This window comes from Chrysemys picta, chromosome 1, assembly GCF_011386835.1.
Source record: "Chrysemys picta bellii isolate R12L10 chromosome 1, ASM1138683v2, whole genome shotgun sequence".
NCBI lineage: Eukaryota > Metazoa > Chordata > Testudines > Emydidae > Chrysemys > Chrysemys picta.
The window spans coordinates 226,293,657-226,316,725 of record NC_088791.1 but is presented as its reverse complement, the minus strand read 5'-3'; the positions used below and the strand labels follow the sequence as shown (position 1 = coordinate 226,316,725).

At 41.3% G+C, this 23,069-nt stretch overlaps 1 protein-coding gene across 1 annotated transcript in view; it reads right to left on the bottom strand.

Moving 5' to 3' along the window:
* Positions 1 to 3,624: 3,624 nt before the first annotated feature.
* PUDP (pseudouridine 5'-phosphatase) overlaps positions 3,625 to 23,069 on the bottom strand; it is a 148,713-nt gene continuing 129,268 nt past the window's right edge. The window contains exon 4 of the mRNA XM_005283333.5: positions 3,625 to 5,222. Coding sequence (XP_005283390.1) covers positions 5,046 to 5,222 — 177 coding nt within the window. The 3' untranslated portion in view covers positions 3,625 to 5,045. The remainder of the gene's footprint in view (positions 5,223 to 23,069) is intronic.

Below are 23,069 nucleotides of genomic sequence, written 5' to 3'. Positions count from 1 at the left end.
CTCTGGGTAACAACCAGCTCAATTATCAGAGGGGTAGCCATGTTAGTCTGGATCTGTAAAAAGCAACAGAGAGTCCTGTGGCACCTTTAAGACTAACAGATGTATTGGAGCATAAGCTTTCGTGGGTGAATACCCACTTCGTCAGATGCATGTAATGGCCAGACACATGTCTGACGAAGTGGGTATTCACTCACGAAAGCTTATGCTCCAATACATCTGTTAGTCTTAAAGGTGCCACAGGACTCTATTGCTTTTAACCAGTTCAATATTAGCCTGTCTAGATGGGTTACTCAGCAGGCAGAACTATCAAATACTTGGAAAGTGTCACACACAGAGCTGGAGGATGCTTGAAAGATGTGGCTGCTCATATAGTAGCAGCCCCTGCCAAATTCTGGGCCCTTTGGTGGCCTCTGTGGAGATGTCAGGACATCAACCTTGCTACAAAGCTGCAGATTTACAGAACCATACCAACTTTATTATATGCCAGTTAAATGTGGACACTGAGGTAGGCTGAAGAGCAGCAGATTGACATTTTTGATTCTCATCTTCATCAGCTGTTCCATATTAAGTGGCAGGACAAAATCGGCAATAAGGCTATTAATAGCCAAACCCAGTAAGTGCCTCCATCAGCCCTGTTTCAGTTTCAGCAGCTTTATTGGTATTGACATATTAGTATTAGTAGCACGGAAGACCAACAGATTGCAAAGTGTGTTTGCTGAGGAATGCCACTACACTTGCTGATCACATGGTTGCCAAATGCTTTGATGGCATGATAAAATTGCCAATGAAGGACACATTCCAAACATCCAGCTAGATTGTCTTAAGGACCTAGCCAGAGATTGATCTGGGTGGTGCTTGACCTGCAAGGAGGCTACATCTCTTTGGGATTTGTCCTGATGATTACTAAGTAGGAAGTGAGGTATCCTTTGTCTGGCCCAGTTTGAAGGATTACAGTTAGGAGAAATTATCTCATTTGATAGAAGCCTAATATGGCACAAAAAGTGCTAACAACATTTGCACGTGACACAAAGTTGAGAGGTATTGCCAATACAAAGGAGGACCAGAATATCATATAAGAAGATCTGGACGAACTTGAAAAGTGGAATAATAGAAATGGGATGAAATTTTATAGTGCAAAGTGCAAGGTCATGCACCTAGGGACTAACAAAAACAATTTTTGCTATAAACCGGGGACTTAGTTGGAAGTGACACAGTAGGAGAAAGAGCTGGGTGTACTGGTTGATCACAGGATGACTATGAGCAGTCAATGTGATGTGTCCGTGAAAAAGGCTAATGCAATCCTAGCTAATGCACCAGACGAGGTATTTCCAGAAGAGACAGGGAAGTGTTAGTACCATTATACAAGGCACTGGTGAGATTTCATCTGGAATATTGTGTGCAATTCTGGTCTCCCATGTTTAAAAAAGATGAATTCAAACTGGAACAGGTGCAGAGAAGGACTACTAGGATGATCAGAAGAATGGAAAACCTATCTTATGAGAGGAGATTCAAAGGGCATAGGTTGTTTAGCCTAACCACAAGAAGGCTGTGGGGAGATATGATTGCTCTCTATAAATACATCAGAGGGATAAATACTAGGGAAGGGGAGGAGTTATTTAAGCACCGATGTGGACACAAGAACAAATGGATATAAACTGTCCACCAACAAGTTTAAGCTTGAAATTAGACAAAGGTTTGTAAGCATCAGAGGAGTGAAGTTCTGGAACAGCCTTCCAAGGGGAGCAGTGGGGACAAAAAAACTAACTGGCTTCAAGAATGAGCTTGATAAGTCTATGGAGGTATGATGAGACTGCCTACAATGATATGTAGCTCATGTGTGACTGCTGGAAGCAAATATCTCCAATGGCTGCTGACGGGACACTAGATAGGGAGGGCTCTGACTTACTACAGTAAATTCTTTACCCGGTGTCTGGCTGGTGGTCTTGCCCACATGCTCAGAGTCTAAATGATCACCATATTTAGGGTTGGGAAGGAATTTCCCGCCCAGTCAGATTGGCAGGTTTTTTCCCTTCCTCTGCAGCATGGGACAAGAGTCACTTGCAGGTTTAAACCAGTGTAAATGGTGGATTCTCTGTAACTTGAAGTCTTTAAATCATTATTTGAGGGCTTCAGTAACTCAGCAGAGGTTAGGGGTCTATTACAGGTGTGGGTGGGTGCGGTTCTGTGGCCTGCAATATGCAGGAGGTCAGACTAGGTGATCATGATGGTTCCTTCTGGCCTTAAAAATCTAGGAGTCTATGAGATTAAGTGTAATAAAAGATGGCTATATTGAATGGGATTTACTGCTGGGTTAAGGGGAGTTTTCTGACTATGTTAATTTGCTCAGTAAAAGATGAAACCATTAACTATACCAGAATTGAAGGGAACAGAATTTATATTCATTCATAAGAACATAAAAATGGCCAGCCTTGGCCAGACCAATGGTTCTTCTAGCCCAATGTCCTGTCTTCCAACAGTGGCCAATACCAGATGCTTCAGAGGGAATGAACAGAACAGGACAATCACGAAGTATTCCATCCCCTGTTGTCCAGTCTGAGCATCTGGCAGTTCGAGGCTTAGGGACACCCACAGCATGGGGTTGCATCCGTGACCATTTTGGGTAATAGCATGGGGTTGCATCCTGATTGAATATCCATTTTCCCACAGTGGCACTGCCAATGCACTTTTGTTTTGCCATAAATATCCAATATTTATCTAAGCGTATGTCTTAAGAACGTATTTGTAATGCTTTGGTGAGAGGCCCTTTGGAACAACTTTGTAAATGTGACATGTGCCTTGATTTTTTTTTTTAAACTCCAAGTTCAATTAAATGTATACAGCACTTTGAAAAAGTTACTAATTACAACTTATTAGAGCTTGTTCTACCTAATAAGTTCCCAGTTGGAATTCAGCAATTATGAACTAAAGGGATCCCCAAAGGCACCTGTTTTACACTTGAAAGCTCAGAATTATTGCTGTATGGTAACACTTTCTGATATGCAACATTAGCCATGAAGGAACTGTGCAATAGCATTTCTGTTATCTTGAATGGCAACAGAAGAGGTAGAATTTACATTACTTTAGTTGGATTGTAGATACAATATAAATAGTCACTAGAACTTCACCACAGGGTTATTCAAAATTATATGCAAAATAATATGACAGTAAACAATATTCACCCACCTGCACTTTCAGATCCTTGGAGGAAAGGCATTGCAGATGAAAAACTATTACTATTATTGTGCTTGACAATATTTTTCTGATACCATCCAATTAATAATCTACTGATAGTTTGCAATAGGATATTCTTAATTTTTAAGGTATTTAAATAGTGTACTCAGAGATACAGACTGTTTTAAATTTGCTTTCAAAAAGTGAAAACACATTGGATTTGTTTTTCTTAGTAGAAAACCACAATTAAAAAAAAATCAATGTGATAGCTTTAAGAATTTTAGCGAGTCTTCCAATGTTCTTTTATTTTTTGCTTTTTATTAAAAACAAATACAAACTAAAAGTGAGCTGCAGAAATGCTAGAAAAAATATTTCACCTCTGAGTTCTTGTTTGAGTTACATTCTGTTATCTTAACAGTTCACTTATTAAAAAAATGAACAAACAGCACTCTAATCATTCAACCATTTAATTTATTTTCACAGGCATAATAGAAGGAAACTTCTGATATTATTCACTGAAATCAAATACCTGTTTCTTATTTTCAACATTTTTTTACATTCACTATTTTCATGGAAGAAGTTTTACTGTGATTACGAGAGTAATTTAGGACTTAACCACAGCTAAAAGGTTATTTTTCCCCCCAAACTTAGAATGCAATCATTATCTCCATACAAGAGTAAAGATCTTTTAAACTAGTGTTTCCCAATCCAGGGGCTGGGGCAAAGTAGTACAGGGAAGTCAAGACACAGAGGAGAAGAGCAGTAGGGAACAAGAATTTTAACAACCCTGGATATGTTCCACCGTACAAATTATACTTATTTATTTGTTTATGGTAGCACTCACAATGGGCTTGATACTTTCCAAAAAGAAAATATAGTCACTTTCCTGAACAGCTCACGATCTAAAGATAGACAGAAACGGACTCGGGTTAGCAGGAATGAATATAACATATAGGGTAGCAAAGATGGTGCTTGGCAAAATAAGATTAAGCTACAAAACAAACAAAAATATTACTTTTGGTATTAAATCAACAGAATTCTCTGTAAAAATGTAAAGAGTCTTCAGAAGGATTTAACTGTGGAGATGATAGGGGGCTTTGTGAAGGCTCATGAAGGCTAAAGGGGGCAGCATGAAAGAATGGAAAAAACACAGAAAGGTTTATGTGAGAAGCTGAAAATGGACAGACAAGGCTGGCATAGTTGGGGGAGCAAAATGAATGGGGAAGAGGCGATGTGAAATGAGACGGGTGGGATAAGTAGGGAGTAGTAGAGTTACAGAGGCTTACACAGAGCTCAGTGCCATTGAGCATATGGCCATAGGAAGATGACAGTGGGTTTCCCCCCTCCACCCCATTCCAGAAAGGGGAAGTCACAAAAGAAGAGAACAAAAAAGAACAACATGAAAGTAAAACACCCAAAAACAAAAAATCCAACCAGAAGATAAGAACAGGAAAGACAAAGGGATAGGCAAAGAATAGGTGGTGGCAACGATGCCGCGCAATGGTATAAGGGGACAACAATCTTATATTGAGAACCATTGTTCTAAGCAGTCTGTTATTCAAGCAAACCAGAGCAAAAACCTCCACATGTTTGAAGCAGATTGTCTTTGCAGTTTTGCAAATGCACTGAGTGTACATGACATTATGCAGATGACAAGACTAGTAGAGGTGAAGGGTAGGCAAGAAGAAACATTCCTTCCACTTAGCACTGAAGAAGACAAACCAAGAGTATCCAGTGAAATTTAAAAGTAAATCATGAAAGACTTCACTGTATTATTTTGGAAAGAAAAATGAAAAATAGGTAATTTTTTACTGTAAATTTTCATTCCCTACACCCCAGTCTCCAACTAAGAACATGTTGGAATATATTAGTCCTTAGTCATATGGTGGTAAACCAAACAGTTCTGGTTCAAAGTCCTCCATAGATTTCAGCACTAGACTTGCTTCCTTTGTAAGATCTTGATTCAAATTTTCATCTGGAATCATAACCACTTGCATCCCAGCTGCCAATGCTGCTTTCACTCCAAGTGGAGAATCTTCAAACACAAGACACTGAAAAATGAGAAAATAAAGACATAAAGGTTAAAATGTTGTAATTACTTGTATTATCACAAGAAAGGATGGCACATTATATATAGGATCACATGCAAAGTCACTTTCTTGAATTGAGTAAATGAAGTATCTATAGGGCCTGATTGTGCACTACAGAAGTCAGTCAACAAAAAAACCAAATCAACCAACCAAACAAAAAAGCAAATACAGTACGGTACTGTGTTAAATGTAAACTACTAAAAAAATAAAGGGAAAGATTTTTTTTTTTTAAAGTGTTGACAAGGTAAGGAAACTTTCTGTGCTTGTTTCATTTAAATTAAGATGGTTAAAAGCAGCATTTGTCTTCAGCATAGTTAAGTTTCAAAGCTGTATTAAGTCAATGTTCATTTGTAAACTTTTGAAAGAACCATAACGTTTTGTTCAGAGTTACAAACATTTTAGAGTTACGAACAACCTCCATTCCCAAGCTGTTCATAATTCTGAGGTTCTACTGTAGCTATATTGTATTCTCTCAAACAACAAACACCACAAAATGTTGGACCAGATCCTCAGCTGAAGAGAGTTTTTTTACTGTGATAAGAAAATCTGTCCCACTGCCTTTAAGCATCATGAAGAAGTCCAATAAATTATGTTCTTGTTAAGAAGTAGTTGTTATATTCTTTTTCTTGGAAAGAAGGGATTGCTGCTTCTTGCAAAACACATAAGCACAAGTGGGTTCTGAGCACATTCAACATGCTTAGATGAAGTTTAGTGAGAAGAAAACTGTCAACACAGCTTGTCTGGATACCTGTGAGCTCTCTTAGGTTCAAGAACTGTTGCAGTTTTTGGCCCATATTACTGCTTATAACAAATTGTAAACAAGTGATATTCAAAATGCATGAGCCACTTAACGTCTTTTCAGATGTGTTTTGTACTTAAAACAAGTGTTTTTTCATGGTTTTCGGTTTTTGGATAGCTGGGCTCCATTCAGAATATAGCAAACAATTTAGTAACAAAAAATGAATGCATGGCTCAGGAACTTAAATGCTGCGTCTTCTGCTTAATGGAGATTTCAATTAGAGACATAATGAAATGAAAACCATTAACTGGGGCCTGATACATAAAGCCACACCACATGAAATAATTTGTATCAATGAATGTCCATATCTGTGGTTTCAAAAGAATTCTGTTGTTAGTTTGTTCTATATTTAAACCTGAAACACAATTAGTCATAGCCTGACCCCATTGAAGTCAATGGTAAAACTCTCACTGATTTCAGTGAAGCCAGGGTTTCATCATATATTTGTAGCAATAATTTATCTGAATAAGCAGTATTAGTAAACAACACAGTTAAGACTATTTGAAAGCTTTAGAAAACCGTTAGGGGCAGATATTAATCTATGTGCATATCTTGTGCATCTAGAAAGGTTATTTGCATATATCTGTTTATTGCTCAGCAGAGATGTTCTAAAATTGATATTATAATCTCTATTTTAATGCAGAAAGGGTTTAGATGGGAGGAGAGGTCATTCAACTTGTGCAGTAACTGTGGTTCTTCGAGATGTGTCCCCCTGTGAGTGTTCCACTTCAAGTATGCATGCGGCTCTTGACCCTTTGATCAGAGATTTTCTGTTAGCAGCGTCTGTTTGGCAAGCATATGTGTCCTATGCCTCTTCAGGCTGGATACCAAGGCTATATATAAACCACTCTCAGCTCCTTCTTCACCCAAACATCCCCCAAGGAGCAATTCGAAGCAGAGAGGAAGGAGGGCGGGTGGTGGAGCATCCATAGGGGACACATCTCGAAGAACTGCAGTTATGGCAGAAGGTGAATAACCACTTCTTCTTTGACTAGTATTCCTATGGCTGCGCCACTTCACGTGACTTTTGAGCAGTATCCCCAGAATTCAAAACTGCAGAACCAAGAGCCACATCAGACTTGACATCATGGAGCAGGGCGTAATGTTTAAAAAAAAGACAGTTACCTGTTCTATAACTGGTGTTCTTTGAGATGTGTTGCTCATGTCCATTCCATATTAGGTGTGTGTGCTCGCCACATGAACCTGTGATGGAAGTTTTTCCCTCAGTGGCACGTGCATGTCGCGGTATAAAGGGCGCTGCCAGCCCCCTTCACTCTCAGTTCCTTCTTGCCGGAAACTCCGATAGTGGGGAAGGAGGGCAGGTCATGGAATGGACATGAGCAACACAACTTGAAGAACACCAGTTACGGAAAAGGTAACTGTCTTTTCTTCTTCTAGTGCCTGCTCACATCCATTCTCTATTAGGTGACTCCCAAGCAGTACCAATGGAGGCGGGTAGAAGTTCATAGGCATATAGATTGCAGCACAGCTCTGCTGAACCCAGCATCATCTCTGGTTTGCTGAGTGATGGCGTAATGCACTGTGAACATGTGAACTGAAGACCACGTCACAGCTCTGCAAATATCCAGGATGGGAATGTATGCCAGGAAGGCCGCCGAGAATGCCTGAGCTCTGGTCGAATGGGCCCTCACAATCGGCAGTGGTGGGACCTTTGCCAACTGGTAACAGGTCCGGATGTAGGAGGTTATCCAGTTGGAAATTCTCTGCGAGGACACTAGAAGGCCCTTCATCATATCTGCTGTAGAGATGAAAAGCTAGGTTGACCTGCAGCAGGGGTTGGTACGCTCCAGGTAAAACGCCAGGGGACGTCTGATGTCCAGCATGTGCAGCCTCCTTTCCTCACTAGTGGCATATGGCTTGTGGCAAAACACCAGGAGGAAGATGTCCTGATTGACATGGTAGGAGGACACCACTTTCGGCAGAAAGGCTGGATGGATTCACAATTGAACTCTGTCCTTGTAGAACACAGTATATGGCGGCTCCTATGTGAGGGCTTCGATCTCTGACACTCATCTCACCGATGTTATCGCCACAAGGAAAGCGACTTTCCATGACAGGTGGGAAAGGGAGCAGGAGCCCATAGGTTTGAAGGGTGGGCCCATGAGCCTACAGAGAACCAAGTTAAGGTCCCACTGTGGGACAGGAGCCCGAACCGGCGGGAAGAGTCTCTCGAGGCCTCTCTAGAATCTGACCAACATGTCATGGGAGAACACAGTCTGACTCTGGAACGGCAGGTGAAATGCGGAGATAGCCATCAGGTGCATCCTGATGGAAGAGAGGGCCAGTCCCTGGTTCTTAAGATGGAGCAGTACTCCAGGATGGATTATAAGGAGGAGTGCAACAGAGAGATAACATGCTCAGATGCCCAGTGGGAGAACCTCGTTCACTTGGCCAGGTAGGTTGCGCTAGTGGATGGCTACCTGCTTTCCAAGAGGACTTGTTGGACCTCATTAGAGCAGGCCCGTTCCTCTGCATTCAACCACACAGCATCTACGGCATGAGGTGGAGGGAGGTAAGGATGGGGTGCAGGAGGTGGCTATGGTCTTGTGAGAGCAGATCCGGCTGGTTGGAAGGGGTCAGGGGGTGGTCGTTGCCAGGTCCATTAGCGTTCCAAACCAATGCCGGCACGGCCACGCCGGGGCAATCACGATGACTTTGGCCTTGTCCCTCTTGATCTTTGACAGGACTCTGCTGATGAGCGGGATCAGCGGGAACGCAGGCATCAGAGCCCCCGACCATGATAGAAGGAAGGCATCGGGGAGAGAGTCCTTGCCCAGCCCCTGCAGGGAACAGAACTGATGACATTTCCTGTTCTATCTGGTGGCGAACAAGTCCACCTGGGGAGTTCCCCACCTCTGGAAGAGCATGTGGGCTACCTCTGGATGGAGCGACCACTCGTGGTGAGAGGAAAAGGACCTGCTGAGGCAATTTGCCAGCACATTCCTGACACCGGGAAGATGACAGGCCTCCAGATGGATTGCGTGCTTGATGCAGAAATCCCATAGGCGGAGCGCCTCTTGACAGAGAGCCACCGAGCGCACTCCCCCTGGCCTGTAGATGTAGAACATAGAGGCCGTATTGTCTGTCAACACCCTAACCACTTTGCCTGACAGATGTGGCAGGAAGACTCTGCAGGCCAGGCAAACTGCTCTGAGCTCTCTGACATTTATGTGCAACGTCAGTTCCTCTGGTGACCACATACCTTGGGTCTGCAATGCACCTTGATGCACGCCCCAGCCAAGGTCCCGGGCATCTCACCTCAGTTCGACTGAGGGGCGTGGAATGTTGAATGGGACTCCGCCTAGGGCTGTCTTGGAGTCGGTCCACCATTGCAGAGAGGTAAGTATCTCTGGCAGGACGATGGCGACCTTGTCCAGATGATCTCTGGACTGGGAATAGACCATCGACAGCCACTGCTGGAGAAGTCGCATGCTGAGTCTTGCATGGTGGATGACATATATACAGGCTGCCATGTGACCGAGCAACCGGAGGCATACCCGGGCCGTGGTCAGAGGGACGCGGAGGTCTACCATCGTCCGGAACCTGTTTTGAGGCAGGAAAGCTCTTGTGCAGGTGGAGTCGAGCACCGTTCTGATGAACTCTATCCTTTGCACCGGAACTAACATTTACTTCTTGTCATCCACCAACAGGCTCAGGGACCAGCATGTGATCTGTAGTATGCGATATCCCATTGGACTTGAGACCTGGAGCAGCCTTTGACCAGCCAGTCATTGAGATACAGGTATATCTGAATACTCCGATACCTGAGGTAAGCTGCTACCACTGATATGCACTTGGGAAACACCCTCGGTGCTGTCACTAGGCCGAAAGGGAGGACCGCAAATGGGTAGTGGTCTGATACCACTGTGAAGCATAGGAAGTGTGTCTGTCCTTGGAAGATTGCTATATGAAAGTACGTGTCCTTCAAGTCGAGGGGGGCATACCAGTCTCCTGGATCCAGGGAGGGGATGATGGAGGCCAGGGAGACCTTGCGGAATGTCAATGCCCTCCTCCAGGATTGCCAAAAACTCCTTCCTGGTGTCCTCGTGAAATCTATCCTCGAACTTGGCCATGGCTTGCCACATATTGAAGTCATAGCTTCCAAGGAGAGCTTGGTGGTTGGCGACTCTCAACTGGAACCTGGAGGAAGAATAAACTTTCCTCCCGAACGGATCTAGCCCCTTGGAGTCTTTATTTTTGGGGGTTGCTCCTGGCTGGCCTTGTCTTTCTCGTTCGTTAATGGCCACAACTACCAGGGAGCTTGGGGCCGTGTGAGTGTATAAGCATTCATGACCCTTTGCTGGCACATAGTACTTTCACTCTGCCTTTTTTGAAATAGGGGGCAGGGAGGAGGGCGTATGCCACAAGGTGTTAATAATTGTAGATACCCCTTAGCTGGTACTGTAGAGCAGCTCCTCAGCATGGATCCCCAAATTGGAGGCGACACGTTTCAATAGTTCCTGATACGCCTTAGCGTCATCTTGTGGAACTGGGAAGGGGGGAAGTAATCGCCTCATCAGGGGACAAGGAGAATGAGGCTAGTACTGTGGGCTCCACCGCCGCCGGTGGTAGTCCTAGGGGTCCAGGTGGACCTAAGGGGTTTCCTCTCCCAGGATGACTGTATCCGGAGGGGGGCGAGACACTGTGGCTAACGGTTTGTCCAAGGTCCCTGTCACTGATCTGGGCACTTGCCTGGGCTGGGTAAAACCACAGAGGTTCCAGGGGTACCAGGCCTCCTGCTTCCTGATCAATACCGAGACCTGGAATGGGAACTGGATCAGCATGGTTGCCGGGAAGACCTCCCCAGATGAGGGGACCCATGGCGCGGCGACTCATACCAATGCTCCGACAGTCAGTGCCTTTGTTCCTGGTACCATGCGTCCAGCCCCACATGGAGGCCCTGAAGAAGGAGGCTGTTGCAAAGAAAACTGGCCATGAGGGACTGCTCAGCCCTGTTAAAGTTACGAACCAATGAGAATCAACCTTTCTTTAGGAAAATAATCATGTTTTGTATTTGTACTTTTTAGTTAAAACTGGTGATTTAAATCAAAGTTTCCTGCTTGCTGATTTAAATAATGATTAAAATTGGAGATTTAAATCACTGTGACATAAATCAATCTACCCAGGTCAAACAAAACCCTTTTGTCCTGCTTTCTTTTTAAAATACTAACCCCTTGTTCATCAATATGTCAGCAACCATTTGGAATCAGTCAAGGGAAAGTAAAAGATGCTTTCTGTCTTAGAGATTTGATGAGGCATGACTTAATTAATGACTTCCAGTGGGCAATGGAAGTGCTCTCTAACTTCTTATGTTAGTCTCCATTCATATGTTCACGAAATTTTCTTAATTTGTTTTACATTGCAGTTTGAGGACTAATATTTTCAATCTGTTGATCATTATCATTATGTATAAAGAAATGTCTGGCTAATGTTGTGAAGCATGGAACAACTGCTGTCAAAACGTGGATCACAGTCCTGCCTGTGGGTTTGGTTGTTAACAGTATACTTAGTTTGTGGCATATATCCATGTCTCTAAGCTCTCAATGCATTCTGAAAGCAGAAAAAGCACAAATCTGACACACACTGCCTTTTTAAAGAGTAAGCTTAAATGTAGAACAAAACAAACATTTTTTAATCCATACTATACATAGAAACATACTTCACTAGTCTGGCTTGCCTTATTGGCTTCCATGATGTCACTAAGCTTGTGTATGAGAGAAGCAGATGATTATGGAAGGTAATATGCATAATGGAAAAGCTTAACTAATTCCCTGGAACTAGAGGCAATTAAAACTCTTAATTACCAAAGAAGCCAGGCAAATGACCCCATAATTATGATGGCTTTAATGTTACAGGAAATAAATGCACCAGTTCTTCCTTCTGCTTTACTTGCTACTGACATCTATTGTCAGCAGCATGGCAACATTTTTACTGAATGATAAAGGTTTACGGAGGTTACATACAGAATGGGATTAACAACTGTGGTGCATAGCGATGACATAAACTATTCACTGCCTAGGCCCACCCATGCAGGGGACTGAACTAGAAGACCTCTTGAGGTCCCTTCAAGTCCTATGATTCTATGTGCTAAATGCAGAGATATGAAAGTAGCCAAGTTCTTCAGTGTTTTGCATGAATATTGCAATGTCAGTATCCCTCCAACAAAGAGATGTGATTATACAGCTTTTGGTTGGCAGTTTCTACATTCTTTCCCCCTCACTCCATCTTGTTCTGAATGCAGTGTTCAGTACAGCTGCTATGACATGTCTCAGAGAGGAATATTGTTGACAGTGTTGCCTTAAGACAGTTTTGACTTTGGCAGTAAACCAGATGGCTAGAAGAAAATAAAGAAATAAAACACTACATTTCATTCTTTGACACCACATATGCAGTTAATAATTTCAACAAGGAAACAAACTACCAGCAACAAAAAACAAACCATGAAATAAGAGGCCCTAATGCACACACATTTTTTCTGAGAAAGTGAGGTAAACATCCTAGTAAGGACTTTCAGTTAGGACCCTAGGTTAATACAAACATGAGTAATATATAGCAGGAGCACTCCAATCTCTATACAATAGACAACTGTCTGTTATATTTTTGTACCCATCATAAATGGCTTAAATCTTACCAAGATTAAAAAAGGGATTGGGTAGTTATATAGATACCAAGAATATCCAAAAGTTCTTATAATTAATAACACACATTTTGGAAGGGATACTAAATCTTGTGCTTCAGGGCTTAAGCCAATCTCTATTAGAGATCACATCTGAGGCACAGGCATAAGAATAAAAAAAATATCCTTTCATTATAGATATATATGACCAGTTATGATACTGCTATATCACCAATGTGACAAGGGAGAAAATTAGACTTGGGGATTTTGTAATTTATATACATATGTTGTCTGCTAATTAAGAAAATTCTCATTTGGAAGAAGAATGGTGAGAAAGTTCCATCCTTTTTGGAAAAAAAAAACTATAATAAACTTTTCAGAATATTTCTTACATGCTATAATATGGATTGTACTTTTGATAATCATCTCAAAAACTTGAATCTGCAAAGCACTTGAATGCATGCTTAAACCCACTGAGGCCAATGGGCCTGAAGCATATATTAAAGTACTTTTTTTAAACTGAGATCTTACTAATATAGTATCAAATAATTCACTCTCTTTTTTGAAAGAGCTAGAAGAACAAGAATTAGATATCTGGTGTTTCCTCAATTTTTTCTGTTATATATTTTACCTTATTTGCTGCATCTCCTAGATTTTGAGAGTCACAGGCAATAAAGAGACTGAAGAGAAAAGCATCCAATTTCTGTCTGCATTTTTTGTTACCGCTCTTACCTTTAGCTTACCTCTTGGCCTGCTCAAAGCAGATTCTGACTTGGTTAAATCTTTCTCACTGGAGAAGGCACCCCCTTATGGATACTGCCATCATATTAAGGCGTAGATAGAATTAAATTAGTATTAACCTCTCTACTGGGGAAACTAGTGGCAGAATGCCAGCTTCCTTTCCCAGCATGCATAAAACCTATTTCAAAACCTTTGGGGATATAGCAGAAAACCATGTCCTCATTAAAATAAATGCCAAATGAAGTCACGGGGACAGGAGTATTTAGCCTGTCTTATTCAAGAGGAGAAGGATTAGCAGATTTTTCCACCAAAAATAAAAAGGAGAAACTTTTTCTGAGGTAGAGGAGAACTCTTCTGTGCTTTCTGATGGATCTTTTGACTCTCAAGCTCTTGCTGTTTGCAAGGTTTCAGATTGTAAAAGAAAAAAAAAAGGAGTTAACCTTTTGTGTTGAACCCCAAGATGCAAGCAGCCTTCCTGAAGTAACCCTGAGTAGGCTGAAGAGAAAAGTTGGAGAAAATGGCAGAGAGAGTCTCTCTCCCCTTCAGTTAACAGGTTCTGCCAAATTATTGTTACTGAAGTTTGGAATCTGGATGGATGTCCAGATAGCAGCTATGACAAGGAGGGCTTTTTTCCAATCTGTGCTTTGTGAGAAGGTTATAACTCTTCTTTCAGAAGTGGTCTTTACTACAGTTAACCGGGACTTTGTTCACACCAGCTAGGACTGTGACAAGTGACTACTGTATTTATCATTAAATGACACTGAAATAACATTCAGTGCAGAATATGACTCCAGTTCTATATTGGTGCTTCTTGTAGATTGCATAATATTAGGGCTGTCGATTAATCACAGTTAACTCACGGGATTAACTCAAAAAAATTAAAATCGCAGTTTTAATCACACTATTAAACAATAGAATACCAATTGAAATTTATTAAATATTTTGGATGTTTTTCTACATTTTCAAATATATTGATTTCAGTTACAACACAGAATACAAAGTGCACAGCGCTCACTTTATATTATTTTTTATTACTATTTTATTACTATTATTATTTGAACTGCAAAAAATGATAAACAAAAGAAACAGTATTTTTCAATTCACCTCATACAAGTATTATAGTCAATCTCTTTATTGTGAAAGTGTAACTTACAAATGTAGATTTTTTTTGTTACATAACTGCACTCAAAAACAAAACAATGCAAAACATTAGTGCCTACAAGTCCATTCAGTCCTACTTCTCGTTCAGCCAACTGCTAAGACAAACAAGTTTGTTTATATTTATGGGAGATACTGTTGCCTGCTTCTTATTTACAATGTCACCAGAAAGTGAGAACAGGCATTTGCATGGGACTTTTGTAGCCATCATTGCAAGGTTTTTACGTGCCAGATATGCTAAACATTCATATGCCCCTTCAGGCTTCGGCCACCATTCCAGAGGACATGCTTCCATGCTGATGATGTTCGTTATAAAAATAATGCGTTCATTAAATTTGTGATTGAACTCCTTGGGGGAGAATTGTATGTCTCCTGCTCTGTTTTACTCACATTCTGCCATATATTTCATGTTAGTAGTCTCAGATGATGACTTGGCACATGTTCATTTTAAGAACACTTTCACTGCAGATTTGACAAAATGCAAAGAAGGTACCAATGTGAGATTTCTAAAGACAGCTACAGCACTCAACCCAAGATTTAAGAATCTAAAGTGCCTTCTAAAATCTGAGAGGGATGAGGTGTGGAGCATGCTTTCAGAAGTCTTAAAAGAGCAACACTCTGATGTGGAAACTACAGAGCTCGAACCACTAAAAAAGAAAATCAACCTTCTGCTGGTGGCATCTGACTCAGATGATGAAAATGAACATGCGTCGGTCCGCACTGTTTTGGACTGTTATCGAGCAGTGGTCAAACAGGTTCAGAACCATTAGGAAAGGGACAAAGAATAAGACAGAAAATATCATAATGCCCCTATATAAATCTGTGGTGCGCCCACACCTTGAATACTATATGCAGTTCTGGTCACCCCATTTCAAAAAGGATATAGTGGAACTGGAAAAGATTCAGAGAAGGGAAACAAAGACAATGAAGGTATGGAATGGCTTCCATACAAGGAGAGAATAAAAAGATTAGGTTGTTCATCTTAGAAATGAAGACAACTAAGGGGGGATATGATAGAGTTATATAAAAACATGAATGGTGTGGAGAAAGTGAATAAGAAAGTGTATTTCCCCATTCACATAACACAAGAAGCAGGGGTCACCCAATGAAATTAATAGGCAGCTGGTTTAATAGAAACAAAAGGACGTACTTTTTCATACAATGCACAATTAACTTATGGCAGTGGCACCGACTTTCTAATCTGCTGCGGAGTTCTCAAGCCCCCCAGCCCTGCCCCAGACCCCTCCCCCAGTCCACCCTTTCCCCAAGTCCCCATCCCCGCCCCACCCCCATTCCACCCCTTCCTCAAGCCCCTTCCCCGCCCTGTCTCTTCCTGCCCACATCCCGCCCCCACTCCACCCGTTCCCCCATCGGCATGGACGCATGTTCTCTGGACTGGTAATTGATGCATGAAGGGATCTTTAGCGCATCTGGCATGTAAATATCTTGTGACGCTGGCTACAACAGTGCCAGGAGAACACCTGTTCTCACTTTCAGGTGATATTGTGTACAAGAAGCGGGCAGCATTATCTCCTGCAAACTTGTTTGTCTGAGTGATTGGCTGAACAAGAAATAGGACTGAGTGGACTTGTAGGCTCTAAGGTTTTACAATGTTTTATTTTTGAATGCAGTTTTCATAATAATTGTACATTTGTAAGTTCAACTTTCACGATAAAGAGATTGCACTACAGTACTTGCACTAGGCGAATTGAAAAATACTATTCTTTTGTTTTTTACAGGGCAAATATTTGTAATAAAAAATAAATATAAAGTGAGCACTGTATATTTTGTATTCTGTGTTATAATTGAAATCAATATACTTGAAAATGTAGAAAACATCCAAACATATTTAAATAAATGGTATTCTATTATTGTTTAACAGTGTGATTAATTGTGCAATTATATGTGATTAATTTTTTTAATCGCTTGACAGTCCTACATATTATACTCACACTCCATAGATTGAACTGACATGGAATTTCTTTCATGGACCAAACTGATGAGATTCAAAAACTTACAAATGTCACATGTAAATTCCATAATCTGGAACTATGTGGTTAGATACCATCAGAATACCTCTCACACCTGACACCACCAACTCTCTGCACACACTTGGAGAGCGATACTTTAGGAGCAGAACCCCAGCTCTGGCAAGACTTAGGAAGCCAAGAGCTTTCAGGTGCTTGGAGCTACTAGGGTGTGCTGCACCAGAGCAAGGGTCCCCCTAGTACACTTTAGGATGGCTGCAGGTGGAAGCCCCATTCCTGACACCTCAGGTACTCTAGAACGAGGGAAGGGATTCTGATTGCTGGAGTTCCTAAGCATCTCTGGAACACATCCCCTGCTCTAATGGATGTCAGGGACAGCCACAACTAGTTTCCTCCATTTGAGAAGCTCCAACAGCTCTGCTGACTTTACAAGGTTCCACAGAAGACCCTTCGCAACCACCTATGCTAACCTCACATGTCTGTAGAAGCCTTTTCCTTAGGGCAGGTCTACACTTAAAATGCTGCACTGATGCAGTTGCACTGCTGTAGTGCTTTAATGAAGACACTCTATGCCGATGGGAGAGAGCCAACATAGCGCTGTCTACACTGGCGCTTAGGTCGGTATAACTACGTTGCTGGGGGGGGGGAGGGTTTCACACCCCTGAGTGACTTAGTTATACTGAAGTAATTCTATAGAGTAAACCTGCCCATAGTCCTTTACAAGGACCACTGGTCAATCTGCCTCTATAGCTTATAAAATTAGCTAGAGATGTCTCTCAGCCCTTTCACACCTCACATGGTCTGCAAAACCCTTTTTCTTACCCCCATTTCTCTCTACAATTCACAGACAGATTAGTCAGTTCATTGTGGCACAAAGGGCTTGCTACAACAGTTAACTCCAGTTACACCACTTGAGCAAGCCTAGCTGGAGTGAGACCAGAGCGAATGTACTGCAAAACAATACCTGAGTTACACAGAACCAGGGGTTGAACTAGTGGTTGTAACTTGAACTGACGCATCCCAACTATATTACTAGCTCAGAGTCAGTAACACTTGAGCTCCAACTCACCCCCTTCGACAGGCCAGCTAGCTCAGGCTTAAAGCATGTCAAGCTAGAGATTTTTGTGTGTGGATGGGAGTCCGGTTAGAGGAAAAACATAAATTACTCAGTAAAAAAATGCAGTGAAGATAAGTGCTCAGTTACACTATGTATGTATGCACAATGCATCCTCTTTTATATGTGCATTTATGGCCTGGTCCAAAGCCTACTATATCAATGGAGAGACTCCCATTGTCTTCTATGGGTTTTGGATTAGACACTTAGCGTATGTCTACACAGCAATGAAACACCATGGCTAGCCAGGGTCAGCTGACTCGGGACCGCAGGGCTCTGGCTATGGGGCTGTAAAATTGCAGTGTTGCTGGAGCACAGATGTCTACACAGCAATTTTTAGCCCTGCAGACCAAATCTTCAGCTGCAGATTTCCAGTTGTAAATATATATACTTTTAAAAAGTGATTGTCTCTTTATGGTGGCAATTGTATATTTTCACTTTCTTCATCTTCAAAAATGGACACATATTTTTGCTCAAACTTGTAAACAAAATTCAAATTTAAGTAGTGACCAAGGAGGAAAATGTCAGCCTGAAAGATGAAAGTTTCATAAGGTTAAGTGTGGCTGATTAAAGGGGGTGAGAATAAAAACAGTCATCCAGAAAAAAATGTATAGTACTATCGATATGGCTGAATGATGAACAGTTGCTACTAATATGACTGTTTACACTGATGGCTGGAATATGGGAATTTTCATTATACAAAAAGGCAGACACATATACCTTACATATAAAATGGTGGGCTTCTATTTAGCACTTACGTTAGTGATGGGAAAAATAAATTATAAAAGGAACAACAACTTCTTTACTAATATGTCACGATGTCTGGTAGGTTATTGTTTAGGTAATTTGCATTTTCTTTTTTCCTACTCTTTGATGTACATAAAACTAGGAACAAGGAAAAATGTGTTTAAGTGACCCATTTACCAGTAGACTTATTGAAATACTGAATAAATGCATTTTAAGCAGCAACAGTATTTGCAAATGTGGTGTCCTACTGTTTTAACCGTCTGCAGGCTTTTTTTTTTTTTAAAATACTACATGGGTTCTCTGTTCTTTTTTGATATTTCATTCAGTTTCTTGGAAGTGTCTGCAAAGGTTTCAGTAGCAATTATTAATCATAGCTGGTTTTACTATGAGGGCATATGCCAATTCAAATAAACAGGGAAGGAGAATCTTACAAAGTATTAAGTAGGCTGTCCAGGGAAATTATATTTCCTCTTGTTCTCTTAGTTCCATTAGGGAAAATGAGTACTAGGCTATCATGTTTCTAACTACTCCCCAAATAAGCAACTCAACTAATTTTTCAGCCATTCTCTAGGATTTTAAGGTTCATATTAGACACAATCAGGAGAAGCATGTGAACCTAATCTTTTTTTCTTAATTCATATTTATATTAATTTACTACTATGACAGATGGGGCAGCTCAGTACAAGAATAAGATCAGTTACAGCACAGGTGCAAGGTTAAAGCAAACATCACTTGCAGTAAACAGAAATCAGTAAAACAGGAAGGGAAACTTACATTTGCATATCTTAAATGCCCTTTAGTGAGATGGTAATTAGAACACTCTGCATGCCTAGCTGTTGCATAAATAACATTTTACTTTGAGGCCAAAACCAGCAGCTATTTTTCATAAAATTATTCAAAAAAGGTTATCTTGAGGAGGTGGAAGGGAGTGGGAGAGTTGGGGAGGGGATATAAAGGAGAAATTTAAAATTTCTTGCTTCTATTCAGGATTCAATCAAGTGAAAGAATGTGCTTCTGTGACTGACAGTTGGACACAGACACTGTGACTCTGTGAAGTAATGAGAAGGTCACATTTACATGTGAGGTTACTCTGATCATTCCGGATGGCTGGAGCATTCTTTTTATAGAGGACTGTGTGTTTAGAGGACAACACACTAAGAACTTTGTAAGGCATCTTGTGTCACAGGCCTCAAGAAATTCCCAGGCATTTCTGAAACAGTGTTCGATTATATGAACAGCAGAAATCTAACTCAATCAACAGTAGCTTGGAATAGCAATAGAGAAGTATTGTTCTTTTATGGAGAATACAGGGCAAACACTCAAGATGCTCACTGTTGATGACGACCACTGCTACTGGGTACTATATTTTCTGGTATCTGCCATTTACTGAACTCCACATCTAGCCTGAAGGAGGAATTCTGTGCAGTGAAAAGACTATCAGTGATATCTTCCCTTCCACATGAAACTAATATTAATACATTTACCCAAACCACTGAGTTTTCCTAATAAAAAGTAATGCAAAACTCACATTTGTTGTTGAATCCAGACTGTGACCTTTGTGCTGGACTAGAGCCAGGATGACTTACATGATCAATGTAAGATGCAACAGCAGCAGGCCACAGATAGGAATAAAACAGGGCCAGAGAAAGAAATTGGTGATATCTTAAGGTATGTAGGGAAAACTGATATATAAAAGGTCAGTTCCTTTTTCAGCACTGAATGAAGATAATACCATGAACAGGAGCCTGTGGCCAAGGCCTTCTGCAGAACATTGTCTAACCTGAATCTTGATGAAAATCCCGCAGTACATAAAGTAATCTGGAAGCTCTTATGATTTTAGATATAAGAAAACTTCAGCTCAGTGCGCAGCAGTGGTCAAACAGGTTCAGAACCATTAGGAAAGGGACAAAGAATAAGACAGAAAATATCATAATGCCCCTATATAAATCTGTGGTGCGCCCACACCTTGAATACTATATGCAGTTCTGGTCACCCCATTTCAAAAAGGATATAGTGGAACTGGAAAAGATTCAGAGAAGGGAAACAAAGACAATAAAGGTATGGAATGGCTTCCATACTAGGAGAGAATAAAAAGATTAGGTTGTTCATCTTAGAAATGAAGACAACTAAGGGGGGATATGATAGAGTTATATAAAAACATGAATGGTGTGGAGAAAGTGAATAAGAAAGTGTATTTCCCCATTCACATAACACAAGAAGCAGGGGTCACCCAATGAAATTAATAGGCAGCTGGTTTAATAGAAACAAAAGGACGTACTTTTTCATACAATGCACGATTAACTTATGGCAGTGGCACCGACTTTCTAATCTGCTGCGGAGTTCTCAAGCCCCCCAGCCCCTCCCCAGGCCCTGCCCCCACTCCACCCTTTCCCCAAGTCCCCATCCCCGCCCCACCCCCATTCCACCCCTTCCTCAAGCCCCTTCCCTGCCCTGTCTCTTCCTGCCCCCATCCCGCCCCCACTCCACCCCTTCCCCCAAACTCCCACCCTGCCCCCACTCGACTCTTGCCCTGCCTCTTCCTGCTCTTTCCCCTGAGAGGTCCGGCCCTTGCTCTTCTCCCTCCCCTCCAGCGCCTCCTGCATGCCACTGAAAAGCTGATCGCAGCAGGCGTGAGGCACTGGGAGCGAGGGGGAGGCACTGATTAGTGAGGCTGCTGGCAGGCAGAAGGCTCGGGGGGGGAGGGGCAGGAGGGAGCTGGTTGCCGGTGGGTGCTAAGCACCCATTAATTTTTTCCCTGTGGGTGCTTAGCAGGGCTGGAGCACCCACGGAGTCGGCACCTATGACCTATGGAACTTATTATTGTAGGATGTTCTTATGGCTAAAAGGTATAACTGGGATCAAAAAAGAATTAGATAAGTTCATGGAGGATAGGTCCATCAATGGCAATTAGCTAAGATGGTCAGAGATGCAACCCCATGCTCAGGATGACCCTAAATCTTTGACTGCCAGAAGCTGGGAGGGGAAGACAGGGATGAATCATTCCAACTGCCAAGTTCTGTACTCTCCCCTAAAGCTCTGGTACTAGCCACTGTTGGAGACAGGATACTGGGATAGATGGGCTGTTGGTCTGGCCCAGTATGGCTTTTCTTATGTTCTAATTAGGACCACACTTTCAAAACTCATCCTCAAAAGAGTGGCTGCAGTTTTATACATATAAATTTGACAATCAGACACCTATTTCAGAACCTGGTTTAAGGCTAGCTTAAAGTCTGGCCCTAAATATGATAAACTGATTTGGACTCTCACCAAAGTAACTCCAGAAGAGTTCTTCTAATATCAAATTCAGTACACTGTTTATGGTAACATCAAAAAAGATATCAAAAAAATCAGTCCATATGTCTAGATGCCTCTTGAATTGGAGTATCCCAGAAACATTAAAAAAATTATATGCACATTATTAGCATTGTTAGCTAGTTACCTGGACTCCATTAAAACAGGTTTAACCCTAACTCTTTTTTAACCATGTGTTGGAGAATACACATATTCATTATGGGCTGGCTTTCAGAAAGGCCTGCTCGTAGCCTCCTTCTGCATGAGTTCAAACAGCACTGTGCATAGCTTTTCAAGCACTAACAATTGTAGGCAAAGGTATTAGAATCAACTACACAAATATGCAGGTGTCAGGGCTTGAAAAAGCACATAACATTGCACTCATACAGAAAGAGGCCAAACAGTGAGACACCCTGTAACATTTTATCTTACAACCCCTTGAACCAGATCCAGATCCTCTTGCTTTTGCTAGGTGAAGTTAAGCTTCCATCTTTCCCTTCCTTTGTGAGGAGAGCCTAAAAGAACCCACATCCTGGGTCTGAAGCTGAACCCTTCTGAACAAACCAGATAGTGCCTTCCACAGAATACTTTTGACTGGGACTTTTTGTTTGTCTCTGAATCACTTTCAGTCCCAAGTTCCTGAGGAATGCATAAATGTATTGGCTTTAGAGGGTACAGTATAGTTATATTCTATATTTGCAATCTATAGTTTTATTATTGCAAAGTCTATTTATTGACCTTTCTTGTTTGTCTTTAAAAATAATAGCTCCCCTGCAGGGGATATTAAATTCTTATTCTGTTTTATAGGGTGCTTTAGTTTTATTTCTTCTTTACATCCAGTTCAAAGTCAGTGAGACATTGACATAAAACTATTTGTGGGTACAAGGTGTAAATCTAATATTGTTTGCTAAGGGACAAATAAACACACAAATGTAAAATTATTATTATTATTACTATTTTCCTCAAATAAACTAATTTACCTGCCTCTTAAAATTAATGGGAGCACACTTATGAAAAACTGCTTTTTTCATTTGTAAGAATCTTGGTAGCTTAGGGACAGAGACGTGAAGGTAGAAAAGGAATCAGACCAGGGGAAAGCAAAAAATCATGCCTACAATTAGGGCACAAGTAAAATATGTCATTGACATAATTAACATACCTAATTATTTTGAAAGATTTCCTTGCTCTATTATATAGTAGTTTTGGGAAAGTTCTTCCTATTTCTTTTTTTTTTTTTTTTCCCACTTACAAAACTGGTATAGCAATAATCTCCCTCTGCCAACTCATTATCTTCTCTTGAGTAGTGTTGTCCTGACAGGAATATATGTATTCA